Genomic DNA, 23,908 nt, shown 5'->3' with positions numbered 1-23,908 from the left:
ATAGATCAGTGCTTCACTCAGTTATCATCAGAGAAGCTTCTTCTTGTAGTAGATGAGAATTAACAGAGGCCCACAACTGGACAATGTGCAGACAGTGAGAAACTCTGGAGCACTCAGTCCTAAATGGGATGTTGTCATCACTGTCCCCAACCCAGGGCTCAGAAAGATAATCAGAAGAGGGGGTGGAAAGATTCTAAGAGCCAGAGGTGATGGATAACTCCAAGGAAACAGTGTCTTCCAGACACAACAGCGCTGATGCACATATGAACACAAAGAGATGATGGAAGCATGCACAGGTTCAAGCCAAACAGGGTAGGGTCTCAGCACTGAGAGGGAGAAATGGACATGGGCTCCCACTTGTAACCAAGAAGCAAGTATCTCAGGCTATATTCCCATCATCAATATATGAGAATATCCAATTCACCATACACCTAATTCTAAATTCTAATATTGATCCAGCAGTGAAATGGGCATTTCTTGTTCTTTTGATATTCCATGGTAAGGACACAATGCAGAATTTAGCAGAAACTATTCACTCCATTCTAGTTCTAGCCTGAGGAATGACAAAGGACTTTCAGAAACCAAGAGGTTGTATAGGAATCGCATTTTAGTTTTTTTTTTTTCCTTCTGTTCCTTTTAAGGTCAGTCTGAATCAAACCTTTGGCAGTAAAAACAATGGAGAAACAGCAGGAATCGAAGATGGAATGACAAAAACCTTCCTCTTTGATCAGAGAAGCAATGCTTTAAATGATTTTCTCTTCCATCCTACTACTTGGCCCCAGTCATGGGCCTCGTCACAAAAAGGTGGGATAATTAATGTCCTGACTTTATGGCAGGAAAAGAGAGAAGGGAGTGGCTCAGAAAAAACAGAACCACAAAGTTGTTTCTGAAGAGCTGAGTTCATCACTGAACTGCAAGTGCACACAGCTGACAAAATACAGTAGACCATAGACACTATGAACTGAAATACAAATAACACCAAAAACGAACAGCACAATAACTGCAATCAACACACGCGTTTAGTACCAACTTTAAATATGAACAGTCTTAGTTCTCCAATCAAAAGACACAGGTTGCCTTAGAGGAAAAGGATGGACAAAAGTAGTCTAATCAAAAAGGAGCAGGAAGCAAGTAGGCATGGCTACCTTATATCTGTTCAAATAGACTTCAAACTAAAACTAATCAGAAGGGGGAGTACTTCTTCTAACCAAGGGAACACCTGACCAAGAAGACATTACTATCTAAAACATATATGCACCAAACTCTAGTGCACCCAATTTCCTAAAATGATATACTATTGGAATTAAAGACACAGTAGATGAGTTCAGTACCCCACTTTCTCCAATAGACAGGTTATCTAGCCAAAAAAATAAATAGAGAAACATAATAGTTAATTGACATCATACATCAAATGGACTTAACAAATATCTACAGAATAGTCCACCCAAACACCAAAGAATACATTCTACTCAGCAGCACATGGAAGTCTCTTTAAAACAATCCACACCATGGGACACAAAATAAATCTTTACAAATTCAGAAAAACTGAAGTAACTCAGTAACTATCTGATCATAATGCATTAAAACTTGAAGTCCACATCAAACAAATTTCTGGTGAATACACAAACTCATGGAGGTTAAACAACTCATTACAGAATGATGAATAGGTTAAAAAAGAACTTGAGAAAGAAAATTTTCCTGGAACAAAATGAAAACAATAAAACCTCTGGGACACACTATAAGCAGTTCTATGAGGGAAATTTATAGTTCTAAGCACACACATGAATAAATCAGAAAGAACTGGGTATGGTGTTCCATACCTTTAATCCCAGGACTCAGTAGGCAGAGGCAGGCAGATCCCTGTGAGTTCAAATCAGCCTGGTCTACACAACTGGTTTCAGGACAGCTAGGGCTACATGGAGAGATACTGTCTCAAAACAACTACAACTAATCAAAATGAGCACAAATAAATGATTTGATGATGCAACTCAAAACTTTTGAACAACAAGAACAAAGCAAATCAAAATCCAGTCAATGGTAAGAAATAAAGAATAACCAGAGTAGAGCCCTAAGGAAGAGGAGGCAGAAAGAGTATGAGAGCCAGAGGGGATGGAGGACACCAGGAGAGCAAGGCCCTCTAAATCAGCTGAGCAAAGCTCACATGAACTCACAGAGACTGAAGCAGCATGCACAGGGCCTGCAAGGGTCTGTACCAGGTCCTCTGTGGCTATATATTATGGCTTCCAGTTTAGTGTTTTTATGGGATTCCAGAGTAAGCGAATGAGTGTGTCTCTGATTCTTGTGCCTTCTCTTGGGCTTTTTTCTTGTTTGTTTTATACAATTCTGATGAGTTAGTTTCTGTTTTATATTATTATTATTATCCATTAGAAACCAGTTTTTTTTCTAATGAGAGACAGAAAGGGAGCGGATCGGATGGGAGGGGATGAGGGAGGAACTGGGAGGAGTAGAGGGAGGAGAAACCATAGTCAGGATATACTATGTGAGAAAAAGAAAATGATATAAAGAATCAATGAATCTAAAATCTGGTCCCTTGAGAATATAAACAAGATTGACACACTCTTGGCCCAACTAACAAAAAGAAAGAAAGAAAGGACCCAACTTAACAGAATCAGTAATGAACAAGGAAATATTACAATAATATTATAAGGGAATATTTTAAAATCCTATACTCTGTTAAGCTGAAAAACTTAAAAGAAATGGGCAAATTTCTAGATTCAGACCACCTACCAAGTAGCCAAACCACTGAATAGAGCCATAAAAAATGAGAAAACTGAAAAAGTAATCAAAGGCCTTCCAACTAGAATAAGTCCAGGTCCAGATGGAGTCAGGGCAGAAATCTACCAGACTTTCAAAGATCTACAGACAATCCGTCTTAAACTATTAAAAAAGGAAGGGGGGGAAGGAAGGAAGGAAGGAAGGAGGGAGGGAGGGAGGGAGGGAGGGAGGGAGGGAGGGAGGGAGGGAGGGAAGGAAGGAAAGAAAGAGAAGAAGCAAGCACCCCCAAAGTCCTTCTATGAAGCCAGTATCAATTTAATACCCAAACCAGCTAAAGACACAACAAAGAAGAAAACTACAGGCCAATACCGCTGATGAACACAGATTCAAAAGTGCTCTGTGAACTTTGCAAACAAAACACAGACATAGAGCAAAAGGATTATACACCATGACCAAGTTGGCTTTATCCCTGAGATGCAGGGATGGATCAACATATGCAAGTCAATAAATGTAATAAATAACATAAATTGACTTAAAGACAAAATCACATGATCATCTCAATAGACACAGAAAAGGCCTTTGACAAAGTGCCTTCATGATAAATGCCCTAGAGAGAGTAGGACTAGAGGAAACATACCTCAACATAATAAAAACTACATGAGAAATTCACAGCCAACATCATCCTACATGGAGAAAAAGTTGAAATAATCCCACTGAGGTCAGGAAGGAGATAGGGCTGTCGTTACTCCTATTCAATAGAGTGCTGAAAGCACTAGCTAGAGCAATAAGGCAGGAGAAGGAAATTAAAGGCTAAAAATAGGAAAATAAGTCAACTATCCTTATTTGTAGAAGACATGATATTACACATAAGAGATTCCAAAAATTCTACCAGAAAACTTCTAGAAACAATAAACAATTTCAGCAACACAGCAGGATAAAAATCAACTTGCAAAAATCAAAAGTCTTTCTATATACCAACAAAAAACATATATAAAAAGAGATCATGGACACACTCCCATTCACAATAGCCTCAACAATATCTAGGAATGAACCTAACCAAGCAGGTAAAGAAGGCCTACAATGAAAACTTTAAACATCTGAAGGAAGAGATAAAGATACTACAAGGAAATAGAAAGATAGCCAATCCTCATGGGTTGATACAATATTATGAAAATGACCATTATAGCAAAAACCATATACAGATTCAATGCAATCCTAATAAAAATCTCCATCTCATTCTTTACAGAAATAGAAAAAAAACTAACCTAAAATTCATATGGAACCCCCAAAATAATCCCAGACAGTCCAAACAATCCTGAGCTAAAAGAACAATACTGCTGGACTTAGCATTCCAGATCTTAAGATAGATTACAGAGCCATAGCAGTAAAACAATACGGTACTGGTACAAAAACAGACATGTAGACCATCGGAACAAAATCCAAGACCCAAATATGAGTACACATAAGTACAGCAAAAATATACACTGGAGAAAAGAAAGTACCTTCAACAAATGGTTCTGGGAAACTGGATGTCCACATGCAGAAAAGTGAAATTTGACCCATATCTATCACCTTACAGGAAACTAACTCCAACTGAATCAAAGACCTACACATGAAACCTGAAAGTGCTAGAAGAAAACAAAGCTAGTACTCTACATGAAATAGGTGTGTAGGAAAGGACTTACTGAATAAGGTATCATTTGTTCAAGAATTAATGCCAACTGTTGACACACAGGACTTCATAAACGCAAATGGCTTCTATACAGCTAAAGAACAATCAGTAAAGTGAGGATGAAGCCTGCAGAAGGGGAAAGAATCTGACAGAGGATTAATAACCAGAATATGCAAAGAATTCAAAAAACTAAAAATGTATCTACCATATGAACATATACCACTCCTTGGCATATGGGCAAAGGATGTGACATTCTATTCCACGGATTCTTGCTCAGCCACATTTAGTGATGCTCTATTCACAATAGCTACAAAGTGGAAACAACCTAAATGTCCCTCAACTGACAAATAGGTAATGAAAATATGGAGCACTAAGGGATATTATTCAGCTATAAAGAAAAATGAAATCATGAACTTTGTATATAAATGGATGGAACTAGAAAAGATCATACTGAGTGAGGTAACCCAGCCCAGAAAGACAAACTGGAGGGAGGAGAGTAAAATAACAGTAACGATGTCTGAGAAAGTCATAAGGAATCATAGTGTTTACTATCTATCTACAATATCTAAAGTACATGGATGTCTATATATATGTATATATAATACATGTACTGTTTAAATAAAAATCCCCAATCTGGGCTGACAATGATCCCCTCAAGAGCCATAGACTATCTAACAAAACCCCAGTACCAGGCATGAGAAGCCCTCTTTAGAGTTGCTGGTCAGGGTTGTCCAGGAGACTCCCAGAACATTAGGAGCTGTTGCTCTTGCTCTTGATTGCCCACCAGAGGTGATAGGTAAGCGCCTATTCCTAAAGATACCATGCATTTCAGACACAGGGCCCAGAGGACCCAAGCTGGATGTGACCCGAAAGCCTCCTCCCTTGAGGACTGGCTTTAATTGTACCAGAAGGTCCATGCAAGCAGCCAGGGAGGGAAGCAACCGACAATCCTACCCAGCTATGACACCTCTGAACCATAACAATGCTCAGCATGGCACAGTAACTCTAAGGGAGCAATGGTGGCACACATCCCTTGAGAGTAACTATTGATAGTAACTGAGGACTGTCCAACAAGAGAGGAATCATGTCTGCTCCTGGAAACCTAACCAACTACCCAAGGCTGGTGAAGTCGTGGATCTTGGAGGAGAACCTACAGCCACCACTTTACTAAACCAGCATAATTCTTACCTACATTCTAAACATGTGTCCTTATACCCACAGATGAGTATAGTCCTCACCTTCATCAAGGAAACTTCTCTTTGCAACAGATGGAGACCACTACAGAAAACCACAACCAATCAAAACGTGGACATGTGGAGCCCAGTCCCAGGGGATACATATACAACATAACTCCTTCGCCTAAGGCTTAAGGAACATTGTGAAGGAGAGGGTGGAAATTGTAAGAGCCAGAGGATCAGGGAGTTTCCTGTGAGACTGTATCTCCTAGAAATGACAGGGAGGTTACACCCATGAAGTCTCACCAACATTATTACCTAAACAAATATGACCTGAGCAAGGACTATACCAATAGACATGCTAAGCTAACATGGAAGGGGGAAAGCTCAGGAAGTCTCAACCTTAGACAAAGAACTACAGGCAACCAAGGGATGCTGAGAGCAAGGAAGACTAGTACCAAACATTCAGCCCTGAATAAAATAAATTATAATTTGAAAAGAAAGAAAAGAAACTGCCAGGGGAATCCACAGAATAATTCCGAAACGTCTAAAATGGTGGTTTTTTTTTTTTTGCAGGGAGATAATGCAGTTGGCAAAATGCTTGCTGGGCATGCAAATGGATCAGAGTTTGATTCCTAGCACCCACGGTAGGGAGTCCTAGTACCCACGGTAGGGAGCAAGACATGGTTGTGCATGCTTTTAATTCCAGCACTGGGGAGGGAGAAAAACGAGAATTCTTGGGGCTCATTGCTCAGCCTTCCTAGCCTAACTGGCAAGCCCCACATCCCAGTAAGATACCTTGTCTCAAAAAAACCAAACAAGGTGGACATAACTCTCAAGGAATGACACCCAAGGTTGACCTCTGGCATCCATATGCAGCACACACACACACACACACACACACACACACACACATACACACACACACACACACACACACACACTTGGTGCCTTTGAGGTCAAGGAAGTAAAAAAGAACAAGAGTACAGAACAGAAAATCTATTTGAAGAAACAATAAAAAAAACCTTTCAAATTTAGCAAAAGACAAAGTTAGAGATTCAAGAAGCTAAGCAAAATCTAAACACGACAAATTCAAAGAAATCCACACCAAACGCACTTCCGGCAATTCTATGGAAGAACTAAAGAACGAACTTTATGCAATCTTTTGTTTTAAACTACATTAATTGTGTAAATGTGTCTCTGACACCTTATACATGTGGAGGTCAGAGGCCAGCCTTCAGGAATGGGTTCTTTTCGACAACATGGGTGTTGGGGAACAAACTCAAGTTCCAGGACTGGCAGCAACTGCCTTTACTTGCTGGAGCACCTCAATGGCCTTATACAATCTTCTTCAGGACAGAAGAAGAAACACCTGCTCTCTTAGTTCCTTTTCTCAATGCTGTAACAAACACCGACAAGAGCAACTGGACAAGAAATAAGGGAGGATTTCTTCTGTCTCCCGTTTGAGAATGCAGTTCATGATGCCATGGGACATCATGGCAGGGATGATGTGGCAGCAGGACCGTGAGGGGGCTTTCACATTGCATCTGCATTCAGGGAGCAGAGACAGACTAAGGCCAATGCTCAGTCTACCTCTTCCTTTTATTCATTCTAAGGCCCAGTCCATAGGAACATTGCGCTCTTTATTCAGGGTGAGTCCTCATCCCTCAGTTAAACTTACTAGAAATGCCCTTACAGAACTATCCAGAAACATGTTTCCTAGGTGATTCTAAGTCTAGTCAAGTTGGGGCCAGTGAGGTGGCTGAGGTCAATGCACTTGCTCTCAAACCTGATGCCCTGAGTTTGAATCTACATGGTATAAAAAAAGAACCAACTCCTGGGAGTTGTCCACTGACTTCCACATGCATGCCATGCCATGCCACACCCACACACCCACACATACAAACAAATAAATGAATGTTAAAAAAATCCAGGGGTTGGGGATTTAGCTCAGTGGTAGAGCACTTACTTGCCTAGCAAGCACAAGGCCCTGGGTTCAGTCCTCAGCTCCGACAAAAAAAAAAAAATCTAGTCTAGACCCAGGTATGATGGTGCACACCTTTAATCCCAACATTCAGGAGGCAGAGGCAGACAGAGTTCTGTGAGTTCAAGGCTAGCCTACTCTACATAGCAAGTTCTAAGACAATCAAAAACTATGTCTCAACAAATCAAACAAAAACCAAAAATCCAGTCAAACTGACAATGAAGATTAACTCCCAGACTTGCCAGCTCATTTCTGAGCCTTCATTATCCTGAAAAAATTTTCAATACAGCACACAAAAAACTACAATTATCCTCCATGAAATAAAATGCAAAAAATACTCTGTGAAATACCAACAATTCAAACAGCATTCCAGAGAGGTTTGATATAAAATATATCAATCCTAAATACTGATGACTAAAGTAGGAAAAGAGAGCCCGGCAGTGGAGGCGCACGCCTTTAATCCCAGCACTCGGGAGGCAGAGGCAGGCGGATCTCTGTGAGTTCGAGGCCAGCCTGATGTACAGAGTGAGTTCCAGGCCAGCCAGAGCTGTAACACAGAGAAACTCTTTCTTGAAAAACCAAAAACCAAAAAAAAAAGGGGGGGGGGAGAAACACGATTCTATCATAGATGTGTAAAATACATTTGTATGATTGACTGGAGAGATGACTTGGTAAAGAAAAATGTGTTTGCCATCCAAGCTTAAGTTCCGATGCTTAGCACACACAGAGAGGTGGGTATAGAGGCATACACTCGTAATTCCAGTGCTGAGGAAGCAGAAACAGGTAGATTCCTGGAGCTCACTGGCCAGCCAACCTAGCCAAATGGGTGAGCTCCAGGTTCAGTGAGGGACCCTGGTTCACAAAATAAGATGGAGGGGCTGGAGAAATGGCTCAGTGGTTAACAGTATGTACTGCCACAGGCTGGAGGAAAGGGCTAGGGGTTAATAGCAAGGACTGTTCTTCCAGAGGACCTAAGTTCAGTTCCCAGCACCCACATTGGGCATCTCACAATTGCCTGTAATTTCCATACCCAGGAGATCCAATGTCTCTTGTCTCCAAGGGCACCTGCACTTTGTGTATGCACACACATGCATGCAGACACATAATTAAAACAAATCTTTTCAAAATTAGCACATACCCAGAAGACCAAGTTTAGGCCCTAGCACCCACAACTGCCTATGTCTCCAGTTCCAGGGGATTCAGCATGTGCATACATGTGCATATTCACACGCATATATAATTAAAAATGAATAAATATTGAAAATAAAATAGAGAGTGACTGAGGAACACACTTGGCATTGACCTCTGGCCTCCACATGTATGTACATAAACATCCCAGTGCACTGTCACAAATGTAAGTATGCACATACACACAATGCACAGTGCACTCAGTATAATGATAACAATGAATCATCCTAGCAAACTAAGACTAGAACACATGCATGTCCTGATAATGTCTGTCTCCAAAACCTACAGCTCATATCAGATATAATAAAGACAATAATTTCTCTAAAGAGCAGGAATAAGAAAAGGTATTCTAGTCTCAGCATTCCTATTGAGCAAGGTTTGGAAATTCTAAACAATAAAATAATTCAGGTTTGGGAGGGAGGCACACAAATTGGAAAACAAAGAAAGAAAACCATCTCCATTCAGAAACATGACCACCTAAACCAAAAATCCCAGGAAGTCTACCACAAAGTCCTAGAACTAATAAGTGAGCATAGAAAGCTCCAAGTCAAGACTCAGCACACAAAAATCAATCATATTTCTATGAATAATTATAAAAAAATAAACAAAATAGTGTTTTTGCAATAAATGAAATATGCAATATTTAGTATAAATACTAAAAACCATGTACAGAGCCTGAGAGCATAGCTCTGTCTGTGATAGACTATTTGTCTAACATGCACAAGGCCCTGAGGTCAATATCTAGCATCATAAGAAACAAAGTAAAAGTATAAATATAAAAATAAATTTCAAAAATGCAGGGTTTATATGTTAAAAACTATAAAACATCCAACAGAGTTTTAAAAATCAAAGAAAAGCCAGGCAGTGGTGGCACATACCTTTAATCCCAGCACTCAGGAGGCAGAGGCAGGCAGATCTAGGCCATCCTGGTCTACAGAGTGAGTTCAAGGACAACCAGGGCTACAAGGAGAAATCCTATCTCAAAAAAAAGTCAAGGAAGGCATAAATAAAATGGATTTAATGCTACTGAATTCAAATATTCACAACTGAGCTCAACTGTACAGACCTGTAATCCTAGCTACTTGGAAGACAGAGCCAGGAAGATCACAAGTTCAAGACCTGACTGAGGTAGAAAATTAATTCAAGGCAATATAGTGAGACCTTATTGACAAAGAAAAAGTTAAAAAAAATGGCTGGGGATATAACCCCATGATGGGCAACTGGTACATGTGATCCTAGGTTTAATCAGTAGAACTTGAAAAACAACAAACAAACAAACAAATGAATTTCCTCTATACATTTCCAACAGAAATTCAAGCAAAATTTCTTTGTTTTTTTTTTGTAGATACAAACAATACTATTCCAAAATTTATATGGAAAGGCAAGAGCTTACAAAGACAAAATAAGACTGAGACTGGAAGAATCACTACCCAGCTTCAAGACTTAATATTGTGCTATAGTCATAAAGATGGTGCACTTTTGGTGAAACAATATATATACACACATCACCCCTCCCCCCCACACACCCCCACCCACGCACAGTACAGAAATACACTCATGCACATATAGTCAACTGATTTTTTAAAAGTAAAAACATAAAGGCAATTCAAGGGAGACAAAAATAGTCCTTTCAACAAACTATTTTCAGATACCTGGATAACCACATACAAAAACAAAAGACAAATGCCCTCATAGTTTACACACAAATGAACTAGAGATATAAATAGAAAATATACAATTATCTGGCTTTTTTAAAAAGAGAGGTTGAAGAAATAGCTCCATCAGTAAGGTCCTTGCCTTGTAAGCATGAGGACCCTAGTTTGATCCCTAGAACCTACATAGAAATGCTAGGAGAAATTGACAGTAAGTGTAAAAAAAATGTTCATTGTCTATGGTGGCACATGCCTGAAATCTTGTCACTCAGGAGGCAGATACAGGGAGATCAGTGCAAGTTTAAGGACAGCATGGTCTACATAGCCAGTTTTGGGACAGCCAGCACTACACAGTGAGTCCTTGTCTTTAAACATAAACAAAAGTTCACTATGAGCCATTTATAAATACAAATTAAAACTATGATTAGCAAATGTGGGTATAGCTGAGTGGTAGAGTACTTGCCTAACAGGACAAGGTGCTATACACTTACAAATAAATCAGGACTAGCAAGCCAATGCTTGCCACTATTCCCGCATGAGTTGGATTCCACATGATAAAGGAAAGAAGAGACTCTTTGAGGTTATCTTCTGACCGCCCTATGAGCATCATAGCATGCACCCACTGCCCACACATACATACATACACACAAAAAAGGCAGAACATTTAAGTTAAAATATCGACCAAGCACTGGTAAGGAAAGAGACGCTACTGTGAAAAGTGATTTGGCATTAACATAAATTTAAACATACACTTAACAGATGTTCTAGAAATCTAGACATATCTCAAACAGATATTTACACTATGAAAATGAAACACTATATTCATACAAAAACTTGTATGCAAGTGTTTACAGTAGCTCCATTTATAACCACTCAAATTTATATCCAATCTAAATATTCTTTAAGGCATGTGCAGATGAATGAGCTGTTAATATACCCATAAAAATGAATTACTGGGGCTGGAGAGATGGCTCAGTGGTTAAGAGCACTGGCTGTTTTTCCAGAGGTTCTGAGTTCAATTCCCAGCAACCACATGGTGTCTCACAACCATCTGTAATGTTCTGGTGCCCTCTTCTGGCCTGTAGGCATACATGCAGGCAGAGCACTGTACACGTAATAAATAAATAAATAAATCTTTTAAAAAATGAATTACTGACACACACATAATATCAAACAACTTGAAAATTCTTGTTTTTCTTTAAAAAGTTTCTTTTTGTGTGTGTATGGGGGAATGACAGTGTGTGTATGCCACATACACGGAGGTGGCCCTGAAGGCCAGAAGAGAGTGTTGGAGTCCCTGGGGCTACTTATAAGCAGTTGTGAGCTCCAGTCCTCTGCACAAACAGTACATGCTCTTAACCACTGAGCCATTTCTCTAGTCCAACTTGAAAGAATCTTAAAAATATTACGTTGAATGACAAAAGACATTCTCAAGCTATTATGTCTCTTATGATTCCATCCATATAACTTTATCTAGAAACCATAACTATAGTGACAGAGAATACCCAGGTGTTGGGAATGAGTTTCAGTGGTATTACAAAGGGATAGCATAAGAATCAGGGGGGATGGGGTATTACAACTTTTCTGTATTCTGAGTGTAATGATAATCATATAAATTAATAACTTCAGATTTCATAGAACTGTACACACAAAATATCAAACTGATTGTATGTTAATTTAAAAAAATAATAAGTCAAAAAAATCTCAGAGTTGCACATATAAATCATATTGCTAAAAATAAAACCAACTTTTTTTTGTTTTTTTGAGACAGGGTTTCTCTGTGTAGCTTTGGAGCCTGTCCTGGAACTTACTCTGTAGCCCAGGCTGGCCTCGAACTCACAGAAATCTGCTGCCTCTGCCTCCCGAGTGCTAGGATCAAAGGCATGCGCCACCACCGCCTGGCTCCAACTTATTTTTGTAATTTTTACTTCATAACATAAAATCCTAGTTGGGCCTTTTCTCCCAATAGTAACAATTACTTTGAGTCTTATTTTATGGAGACTCATTTAAATAGTCTTTTTTATTTATTATCTACTTCATCCTCCAGTAAGACATCCTTTAGGTTAAAATATACATTAATGAGATGGCTCTGTGGGTAAAGGCACTTGCCACCAAGCCTGGTGACCTGAGTTTAATCCCCAGAACCCACATGGTGGAAGGAGAGGGCCAACATACCAAAGTTGTCCTCTGGCCACATGTGCACTGTGGCTTACACACACAATAAATAAACAAAAACATCAAAAATATGCATACATCAAAATCAGCTGAGGGTGTAGCTGAGTTGTAGAGTGTTTCTTTAGCATGTGTCAAGCCCTGGGTTTGATCCCTAGCATGTAACACTGAAAGAAGACACATAAGAGCATTAACTGTAATGAGTTGTTTCTGGGGAATGAAATTTTAGGCTTATTTTCTAATTTTTCTGAATATGTTTGTAGTACATTAATCATCAGTAGAAAAAAAAGGACCCTTTTCTATTCAGACCTCAGAACATTTTTAAAGGAAATTTTAGAATTTCCGTCAGTAAGCGGGGGAAATCAAGTAGCAAGGAGGAAAGCTGAGGACCAGCAGAAAGAACAGAGAACTTGGGAGTGCAGCAAGCGAATGTGAGAAAGGCGGTGAAGGCCAGCGAGACGGCTCAGCAAGCAGAGACACTTGCCAGCAAGGCTGACAACATGAGTTGGATTCCTACAGCCCACAAGGTGGAAGGAGAGAACCAACTCCCACAGGCTGTCCTCTGGCTTCCACACACATGGCACGGCATGCACACAGCTGCAAACATGTGTGCACCCAAAATCCATTTTTTAAATTAAAAAAAAAAGAGAAAGCCAGTGATTCTTGGGAAGGGAAAGGCCAACTCACCTGAGATTGTTTGAAAACATCCTTCCCAACCACATCTAGGTTTGAGGGGTCTTTGATGGAACTGACATACTCAGAAACAGCCTTGATCACGACATCACAAGGTGGAAGGACCAACTGATGGGCTCGGACCTAGAAAAGACAAGTAAAGGACACCAAAGTCAAAGATGGGGGCTGGAGGGACGGACGGCTCAGCTGTTGAAGGCTAGGCTTTCAACCAAAATCTGAGTTTGGTTCCCAGCACCCACAGCTGTCCCAGCAGCTACAAAAGTCAAAGATGGATCCCTGGGTTGGGGATTTAGCTCAGTGGTAGAGCGCTTGCCTAGCAAGTGCAAGGCCCTGGGTTCGATCCTCAGCTCCGGAAAATAAAAATAAAAGATAAAAAAGAAAGAAAGAAAGATGGATCACTAAGAGAAATTCCAAAGGTGGATGACGTCCTGGCAGGGTGTGCTAGAGTCTCCCAGAAATGAAAGAGAAAAGAACTATACAACAGTTATCGAAGAGGTGGCCAATACCCAAATGTTCCTAGGTAAATAACAGTATAGGAAACTTTACAAAGCAGGAAAGGCTCTTGCCCACTCTGTATCAGACATTTTAGAGCATCAGAAAAACAACAGCAGGAATGATGGGAAGAGGTACTGGAAAAAGTCTGTTCTCAGTGCTGGGGTGGTTGGCACTCAGAACTCAGTGGAGCAGCAGTCAGATGCCATTTCAAAAAGGCCATGCTGTGTAGGTGGCTAGGCTGTCCAAGACACATTCTTGAGGCACACTTTTGGGGAAACTCAGGAAGAGCTGCAGGGACTATATACTGAAATCTAGCCAGTGGAATATTGCTAACCTGGGGTAAAGGAAGTTTTCATTGGAACCACAGTATTAAGGGAGCAGAAAGCCTACTGGGAGGCAGGGTTTGCAGAGGAACTTCACCTAAGCTCAGAGTAGTACTCCAGACAACTCCTCCTTTACTCAATACCAAATGTCAATTTAGCAAGCAGACTTGGTCCTGCTGTTCTTGTCCTGCATCTGTTCTTCTTTTCCTTTCTCTTTACAACTTCCTTTTCCACTTTCCTCTTCTAAATAACATAGGCTTGCCTAGTTTGCAGGGCGTCTCTGTGTCTTAGCCTTCTGAGAACTGGAACTGTTGTCTGTTCCCTGATTTCAGTCTGTTAGTGAAAACTGCCTCATGTCCTCCACTTTCGGCCCTTGCCCTTTCTATTCATGTTCTCTCTACTTTCTAGCAATCCAATTCTAACCGCTAGATGTACTAAGCTTTCTCCTAAGATCCACAGTCATTAGTATATTGGCACACACATACTATCAGTGCCTTTTCTCAAAATGATTGATGCTGAAGTGGTGATGGTTTTGTACTTTACTACTACTGTACAGTATCATAACGGGCCTATGCCTCGATAGTGACTATTGTTGCGACAGCATTCTACTCTTGGGGAATGCTGGGGATCAACTCTGGTGCTCTGAGCACTAGTGCAACAGGACAATGACACCTCAACCCATCAAAACCTATCTCCCCTTGAACATTGCGAACATTAGTATGCAAAAATAAAGGTGACATTAAATAGAAAATCCAAGCAGCAACCTAACTGTATACCTGCAAGTCCCAACATAAAAACAGGAAAATACAGCCGGGCGGTGGTGGCGCACGCCTTTAATCCCAGCACTCGGGAGGCAGAGCCAGGCGGATCTCTGTGAGTTCGAGGCCAGCCTGGGCTACCGAGTGAGTTCCAGGAAAGGCGCAAAGCTACACAGAGAAACCCTGTTTCGAAAAAAAAAAAAAAAAAAACAGGAAAATACAATGTTACATATCTCCTCTAAAAATTACAAAGTCCACAGTAATGCCCCCTATGAGAGTGACTTAAACAAAATTCCAAGGAATTCAAAAGAATAATCATAAATATGTTCCGAGAAATTAAGGACACAAAATCTCAACTGCATTTCAAAATGGTGGGGGCTAATAGCTGAATGAAACAAGGAAGTCAATGCAAGATATTGAAATGGAATCCCATACAGACACAGAAATATGGAAGAAAACCCAAACTGAATTATTGGAAATAATTAAACGCTCAGTGGAAAGCCTCACCAATAGAACGAATCATGGGAAGACGCAATGCCAGGGCCTGAGGATGAAGTAGAAGAATAACAACACTCAGGTGACAACCAAGACAAGGTAATTAAAACAAGAAACACAGCATGCAAGCTGGACAGGACGGGATGAAAAGACCGAATTCTCAGCGGTGCAGCCACGAGTAAGCTGCCCGTGTGACATGAAAACCCTATCCAGCGCTGCAGAGCTGGCATGGCAGTTAAAATATTTGCTTCTCTTGCAGAATACCTGGGTTCAGTTCCAAGCATTCAGTTGGTGCCTCACAACTGCTTTTAACTCTAGTTCCAAAGGATCCAACATCCCCATCTGGACTTTTTGGGTACAGGTATGCACATGGCACACAGACATATATGCAAGTACATATGTATACATAAATAAAAAATAATGAAATCTTAAAAAAATAAACAACAAACACCTGCTCATGCAAGTAACTCTAACTAAACACAATGGGTCAAAAAAAAAAAAAAAAAGACAGCCAGGCATGGTGGCCCACACCTTTAATCCCAGCACTCGGGAGGCAGAGGCAGGCGGATCTCTCTGATTTCGAGGCCAGCCTGGTCTATAGAACAAGTTCTAGGACAGCCAGGGCTACACAAAGAAACACTGTCTTGAACCCTGCCACCCACAAAAGATTAGATTCATTATTTACATGTATGAAATTATTTAGAAATTATTAAAAGAAATCACATAGCACTCCATTGATACATAGAAATTTATGTTCTCAGGCATCAGTCAATGATAAAATTAATAATGAGGGACTAGCAAGATGGCTTAGTGGTTACAAGCACTTGCTGTTCTAGAAGACTGCAATTCAGTTCCCAGTACCAGCATGTCAGGAAACTCACAACCATCTGTAACTTCAGCTCCAGGAGAGCCAATGCCTCTGGCCTCTGTGGGAATCTGCACTTACTTGCACCTGTATTCATGTAAACCTAACCATATGCCCTTGTGTGCGTGCACACACATACACACATGCACACACATACTACACACATACACATATATATAGCTAAAAATCATAAAAATAAATGAGTTTGAATCTTCAGACCCACATAAAAAACTTGGTACGGTCACACAGGTCTGTAGCCCACAGGTCTGTGCTGGTGGTGGGTCTGTAGATAGGAGCACTGTTGGGGCTTAATGACCACCAATCTAATTCCAGGTGCAATGATAGACCCTATCTGAAAAGAATAAGGTGGAAAGTTATACTGCATGACACCTGATATCATCCTCTGGCCTCTGGATTAGCACCCACACACATGTGCACATATGCCATACACACACTCACACTTACAAAATCTTTAAACAAAAAGAATTCTGTAATATATGGAGAATCTTTATATCCTGACTTGAACTAACCACAAAAAGGCCATTTTGAAAGAATCAGGAAAGTTGTAAAATGTATTAGATATTAAGGTAACAGGCCAGCAAGATGGTTTAGTGGATAAAGACAATTACTGCCAATCCTAATGACCTGCATTGGATCCTCAGAACCCACATGGTACAGGAGGAGAACCAACTCCTGCAAGCTGTCCTCTGACCTCTACACATCATCATGACACACACACACAATAAATAAATAAATATATATTCCCCCAAATAAAAGGATGGTGACAAGAAATTAGCGTTACTTTCGTTAGGAGTGATAATGTCCATGTGCATATGCAAGAAAATGTGCAAACATTTTAGAGCCATACACAAAGAATATGCAAGTAAAATAACTTGTCATTTGTTTAAAGTCATATTGGCAATAAAAGAAAATCCAGCAAGCATGGCAAAAATCTTGGTAGTTGATCTAAATGATTAAACAATGCTAAATAATTGCAATAATCTATTGTTTTGCCCATGTTTGTGATATTCAAAAAAAGTCAATGAGGTGATCCCTAATGATATTCTGCTACACTCACAGATTGGTGCCTAGCCCAATTGTCATTAGAGAGGCTTCGCCCAGCATCTGATGGGAGCAGATGCAGAGACCCACAGCCAAACGTTAGTGGAGTTCAGGGAACCCTGTGGAAAAGTGGGAGGAAGGACTGTATGAGTCAGAGAGGTCGAGGACATCACAGAATCAACCAACCCGGGCTTAGGGGCTCACGGAGACTGAAACAACAACTACAGACCCTGTATGGGTCTCAGCTAGGTCCTCTGCAGATATGTTATGGCTGTTAGCTTGGTGTTTTTGTGGGACTCCTAAGAGTGGGAGTGGGGGTGTCTCTGACTCAGTCCCCTGCTCTTGGGGCCTTTCTTCCTACTGGGTTGACTCATCCAGCCTTGATCAGAAGGTTTATGCCTAGTCTTTGTTTTGTTTGTTTTTTGTTTTTTGTTTGTTTTTTCCAGAGAGGGTTTCTCTGTGCAGCTTTGTGCCTGTCCTGGATCTTGCTCTGTAGACCAGGCTGGCCTTGAACTCACAAAGATCGGTCTGCCTCTGCCTCCCAAGAGCTGGGATTAAAGGCGTGCGCCACCACCGCCCGGCTGCCTAGTCTCACTGTAACTTGTTATGCCATGTTTGGTTGATATCCATGGGAGGCCTGTTCTTTTCTGAAGGGAAACTGAGAAGTAGTGGATCTGGGGGGAGGGAAGGGGAATACTGGGAGGAGTGGAGAGAGGGGAAACTATGGTTGGGAGGTATTATATGAGAGAAGAATAAATAAATACACACATAAATATACAAATAATGAATGAATAAATCAATATAAAATGAAAAAATTAAAGATTTATTTATTTATTATGTATACAATGTTCTACTTGCATATATGCCTGAACACAAGAAGAGGGCACCAGATCTCATTACAGACAGTTGGGAGCCACCATGTGGTTGCTGGGAATTGAACTCAGGACCTCTGAAAGAGAAACCAGTGCTCTTAACCTCTGAGCCATCTCTCCAGCCCTAAAGTGAAAATTTTTGATGCTAGATAAAAATGTAGGTTTCTGTTGCCTCATTGATAATTCTTTAAGTATAAGTTCCTTTACACTGTAATTATTGAATCAATGGTATAAATCTCCAAAAGGCTTTTGATAAAATTTATTTTGTTGGGGGCTGGAGAAATGGCTCAGCAGTGAATAGCACATATTGCTCTTCAAGAGGACCTGAGTTCAATTCCTACTACCCACACATCAGGCAGCTCACAACCACTTCTAACTCCAGCTTGAGGGGATCCACACCTATGGCCTCTGTGGGCAAAATGCACTCATGTGCACATATTGCCTATTTACATACACATAACTAAAATCAAATTTAAAAAGCAAGATTCATAAACATTCCAAGTCACAAGGGGTCATTTGGTAAGAAAAAAATATTTTACCAACAAACAGCATCATTCATTCCTCATAAAACAGTTACTAATGGAGCTGGAGAGATGGCTCAGAGACTAAGAGTACTTGCTGCTCTTCCAGAGGACCCAGGTTCAACTTCTAGCACCAATATGGCAGCTCACAGCAGCCTTTAACTCCAGGGGACCCAACACTGTCTTCTGGCCTCATGGGCACCAGGAATGCAAGGGGTGCATACACATACAAGCAGGCAAAATACCCATACACATAAAATTAAATAGAAATAAAAATATTTTTTTAAGAAGTCACTATGTTTAATGTGATAGCACACACCTTCAATCCTAACTCTTGGATGCAGAGGAAGGTGGATCCCTATGAGTTTGAAGCCAGCCTAGTCCACCTACATAGTGAGTTCTAGGTCAGCCAGGGCTATGTACAGAGGCCCTGTATGAAACAGTTACTGTCAGGCATTGGCCAGACAATGTCCTAAGGCACCAGGGACACAGCAGTGAAGACCAAATACAAGAACACTGCCTTCAAGGCAGCAGAAACAGTAAATGTGTTGGATAAGGTGATACGCATGTATGTATGTATGTATGCATATATGCATATATAATTTTAAATAGTGGGATTGGGAAAAGCCTCATGAAGAAAATGACATTTGACAGAACTTTTAGGAGTGAGAAAATGGCTATGTAAGAAAAAAAGGCAATCCAAGTAGAGAGAATGTTAAGTATGACGCTTCTAAGGGGCTAGGAAGTGCTGGGGTTGGCAGGCTATGAGAAGGACTGAGTGACATGAACAGTCATTATAAGATTTTAAATAGAAAAGTGACACACACACTGAGTCCTCTTTTTAAAATTAGTATATATTAACTATACAAAAGAGTAGGTTTCATTATGATATGTTCATGTATGAACATTATGTATTTTGATCATATTCGCCTCCTTATTACCCTCTCAACAGTCTCCTTATTTGTCCCAAATAGTCTAGTTCCTTCCCTATCAGTTTTTTTTTTCCACAGACAAAATAAGACAGATTCGTAATGCTAAAGAACAAATTTCAGAGCTGGGGATATAGTTTAGAAGTGGACTGATTTCCTATCATGTTTAAGGCTCTGGGTTCAATCCTGAGCACTGTCAATTTTTTCCAAAAACAAATTTGTATAGTGTGTACGTGTGTGTGTGTGTGTGTGTGTGTGTGTGTGTGTGTGTGTGTGTGTGTAATGGGGGGGCAGGCGCACATGCATAGGCAGACCAAAGGTCACCCTGGAGTACTGGTCCTCAGAAGTGGTTTATCTTGTTTTTAAGACAATCACTGGTATATATATGGGCTCCTCACCTAGGGTAGGCTAGTTGGCCAACAAGCCTCATGGATCTGCCTCTCAGTCTTCCCAGCACTGAGATTACAAGTACAAAGCATCTTGTGCAGCTTTTGTGTTGGTGCTGGGACAGAGCGTTTACTAAATGAGCGGTCTCTTCAGACCCAGAACAAGTTTTATTCTGCACTTTCCTAAAAAACTAAAAGAGCATGTGGCCTAGTAATGTGTGTGTGTGTGTGTGTGTGTGTGTGTGTGTGTGTGTGTGTGTGTGTGTGTCTATGTATGTGCGTGTAGGTAAGAGGTCAACATCACTCTTTAGTAGCCATCCACTTTGTGTTTTGAGACAAGGTCTCTGATTAGGACCTGGGGCTCACGAGAGAACCCCAAGAATCTGCCTGTTTCCACCTCCCCAGGGCTAGGGTTCTAAGCATGTACCACCAACCCTGCTTTTTTTTTTTTTTTTTTGCTTTGTCTTTCCTGTCTGGAGATCAAACTCCTTATGTTTGTCCAGCAGGTACTTTATCAATGAACCATCCCTCCCCTAACCCCTAGATGATTCAGATGCTCAAGTGGCACAAAAACCTGAGCTCAGATCCCTAATACTTGTATAAAAAGTCAGATATGGGCAGCACACACCTGTTATCCCAGTGCTAGGAACACGGACACACACACACGGACACACACATACACACACAAAAAGGGGGCGTTTATTTGTAAACCTGAATCATACACACCCAAATCATACACAGCCATCCATAGTAGCATTTGCTTATAATTTCAGAACTCAGGATGCTGAAGCCAGAGAATTTTGAGTTCAAGGCTAGTTGGCATCAGGTCTTATCTCCCATTTAAAAAAAGGACTGGGGCTACAGAGATAGATCACGGGTTAAGAGCACTGGCTATTCTTCCAGAGGAACCAGGTTCAATCCCCATCATTCATATAGCAGCTCACAAACATCTGTAACTTCAGTCCCAAGAGATGTGATGTCCACTTCTGGCTTCTGTAGGCACTATGCACGAATGTAGTAAACAGACATACATGCAGACAAAGCACTCATAAATATATTTAAATTGAAAAATACACAGAAATTTCTAAAAGGATCATGCTTATACATCACATGGGAAATAACCAATGAAGAGAGAAAAAAAATGGATGATGCCAAGAGAAAGGATCCCACTGAACCAGTATCTTTAAACTGGCAGGAGTGAATAGGACCTTTATAAATGGAAGATTTTGCCTTAGATAGGACATGGACAAGTCACTCATGGTCATCAGGACACTAGCAGATTAAAGGTGAGGAGGTGAAGAGGAAATGGAAGTTCATAGAAATTCTCTTCCCACCACTTCCATTTGCTCAGTGAAATAGGAAGTGAGATCATGCAATGTGGGTGAGTCAATGAGGAGAAAGTATCAGAGGCTGAAGGAGGGAGACAGTATAAAATAATTATCGAAGACAGTGAAAAACAGGAAATGTAACATCACCAATTTACACCACTGCCACAGTGCCAAAGGGTATCAGTTCTTCTACAGGCTTCATAGCAGTAAACTCAGTTTTAATTGCTAAACCAGTAACAAAAATCAACACAACACTCATTGGATGTACATGACGATCATTAGTGAAGTTGGGCATCTAGTCATATTAGTCATATAATCATAGGCTATGATTAGTCATACGCTTTTGTCAATTTTCTGATTCAGTCTTTTACTCATTTTTTTCACTGTTGAGGTATTTTTCTTTGCCAGTTTGTATGAATTCTTATGTCTATGGGTATTATCAGAACTAATTTTTATCTGCATGTGAAATATAGTTTTACTTTAAGGGGAGAGTGTGAATGCAGTTCCACACTACCACAAATTATGCAGTCAAGTTTCCCACATTTTGGAATATCACAGGAATCAGCACATGCCAAGTGCAACCACCTTCTTGATCAGGGTTTCCACTGCCAGCAAGTATTTTATGTGAAATATTTTAAATTTAATGAAAGAGGACACCAATGAACATGCCAAAGTGCATGGGGGAAAGCCCATGAGGCCTCAACCTCATGTAGACAAAGAACTATAGGCAAGTGAGGAAAGCTGGGAAAGAGAGAGGCGGTCCTCCTCAGGGAAGAGCACACCAAATGGTTGTCCAGTGCTAAACTGTCAGCCCTGAAAACATACATCCAGGTAGCAGTATATGGACTCACCAGGTTATATTTAGGAATAAATACACACACACGTATACACACAAATATATGTGTGCATGTAATAACAATTGGTGAAAAAAAAAGGGGGGTCATGAATGAGAAGAATGAGTGGATCGGGATATATGAGAGGGTTTAGAGGGAGGAAAGAGAAGGAAGAAGTGTTGTGATTAAAATTCAATCTCAAAAGCAAATAAACAAAAGACTTTAAAAACGAAGATTTAAAAAAAAATCTAATGAAAGACAACTATTCCACATCATCAAAGTGCAATCAAACCTTGATGTCTCTTAAATGTACAGACACAAAATAGGGCACATTACCTTAAGTGATGCAAGAGGATGTTCTGGTCCCAAAAGGCTCCAGTGAAAAGCAGCCAAGTCCTCATCTGGTAGAATGTGGTTACCTATAAAATACAATTTCATTTATTCACTGTACAAATGTTTGCTTACATCTTTTAGGTCATAAAGAGGATCCTTCTGGGAGAGAAAATAACTGAATTAAGAATAGGCCTATATTCTTTTTATTTTTGAGACAGGGTTTCTCTCTGGAGCTCTGGCTATCTTGGAACTCACTCTGTAGACCAGACTGGCCTCAGACACACAGAGATCCACCTGCCTCTGCCTCCTGAGTTCTGGGATTAAAGCAGTCCTCTACCATGCCCAACCAGGCCTATATTATTATTATCATTATTTTTTTTTTGGAGATAGGTCTCATTATATATTTCTGGGTGACCTGGACTTAATATATAGACCAAGCTGGTTTCCAACTCAAAGGTCCACCTGCCTCTGCTTCCCAAGTGCTAGGATTAAAGGCATGCACCATAACACCCAGTAAGCCTATATTTTTTTAACTTTTTTTTTGAGACAGGGTTTCTCTGTATTACAGCTCTTGCTGTCCTGGAACTCACTCTGTAGACCAGGCTGGCCTTGAAATCATAGAGATCCGCCTGCCTCTGCCTCCTGAGAGCTAGGATTAAAGGTGTGTGCCACCACCATCTGGCAAGCCTATATTCTTAATGTAATAATTAATTATAGTAGCTATCTATGTGCTGATTATCTACTGTGTACCATGTGTATTACATGTATCTACTTTATAGTGATCAAGCCTCATAGTTTTATCTCCATTTTATAGACAAGGAAACTGAGATTCAATCAAGCTTAGTGACTTGGCCCAAGGTAGGCCTATGCTAGAACAGAGACTTAGGACTGTCTGACTCTCAAATGCATGGTGCTACCCATTATCACAGGTAATAGGAAACTGTTACCTAGTTGTGCCGCCTTTATTTTACAATAGCAAATTACTGATTACTTGACAAGTACAAAGCACTTTCCATATCTCATCTCACTTAACCCCATGAATAACACTATTTTCATTTCTGAGATGAGGAAAATGAATCCAGGGAAGCATGACTTCAGTGATTTGCACAAAATCTAATTCCAAAACTTGGGCTGATTCAATTAGATTATCCCAAGTGATGTTCTTTGTGCTTATAGGGCAAGGTCACAACTATTCTAGTCTATTAATGTTCATGCTGTCAATACTTGGAAAACCAATTCAAAATATCAATTCTACAATTTACTTTGAAATGCATCTTTAAAAGAAAGCCTGAAAGTTGGATTCAATGACTCATGCCTGCACTCCCAGCATTAGGAAGGTTAAGGCAGGAGGAGCTCATGATTGAAGCCAGTCTAAGCTACACAGTGAGAGCTGGATGAAAAACCAAACAACAAAAAAGAAAAGAAAAGCAGATAGG

The 23,908-nt window shown here is 40.4% G+C and overlaps 1 protein-coding gene across 4 annotated transcripts in view; it reads right to left on the bottom strand.

Moving 5' to 3' along the window:
- Window positions 1-23,908, bottom strand: part of Fam120c (family with sequence similarity 120C) — a 133,124-nt gene that overhangs the window by 65,435 nt on the left and 43,781 nt on the right. For all 4 annotated transcript variants that reach the window (XM_052758504.1, XM_052758434.1, XM_052758349.1 and 1 more), the window contains exons 3-4: window positions 22,476-22,558; window positions 13,267-13,395 (exon numbers count right to left, since the gene is read on the bottom strand). In XM_052758504.1, the coding sequence (XP_052614464.1) occupies window positions 13,267-13,395; window positions 22,476-22,558 (212 nt within the window). The remainder of the gene's footprint in view (window positions 1-13,266; window positions 13,396-22,475; window positions 22,559-23,908) is intronic.

This window comes from Peromyscus californicus, unplaced genomic scaffold (genome assembly GCF_007827085.1).
Source record: "Peromyscus californicus insignis strain IS unplaced genomic scaffold, ASM782708v3 Scaffold_10__1_contigs__length_136768540, whole genome shotgun sequence".
Lineage (NCBI taxonomy): Eukaryota > Metazoa > Chordata > Mammalia > Rodentia > Cricetidae > Peromyscus > Peromyscus californicus.
This window is presented reverse-complemented; position numbering and strand designations above follow the sequence as displayed.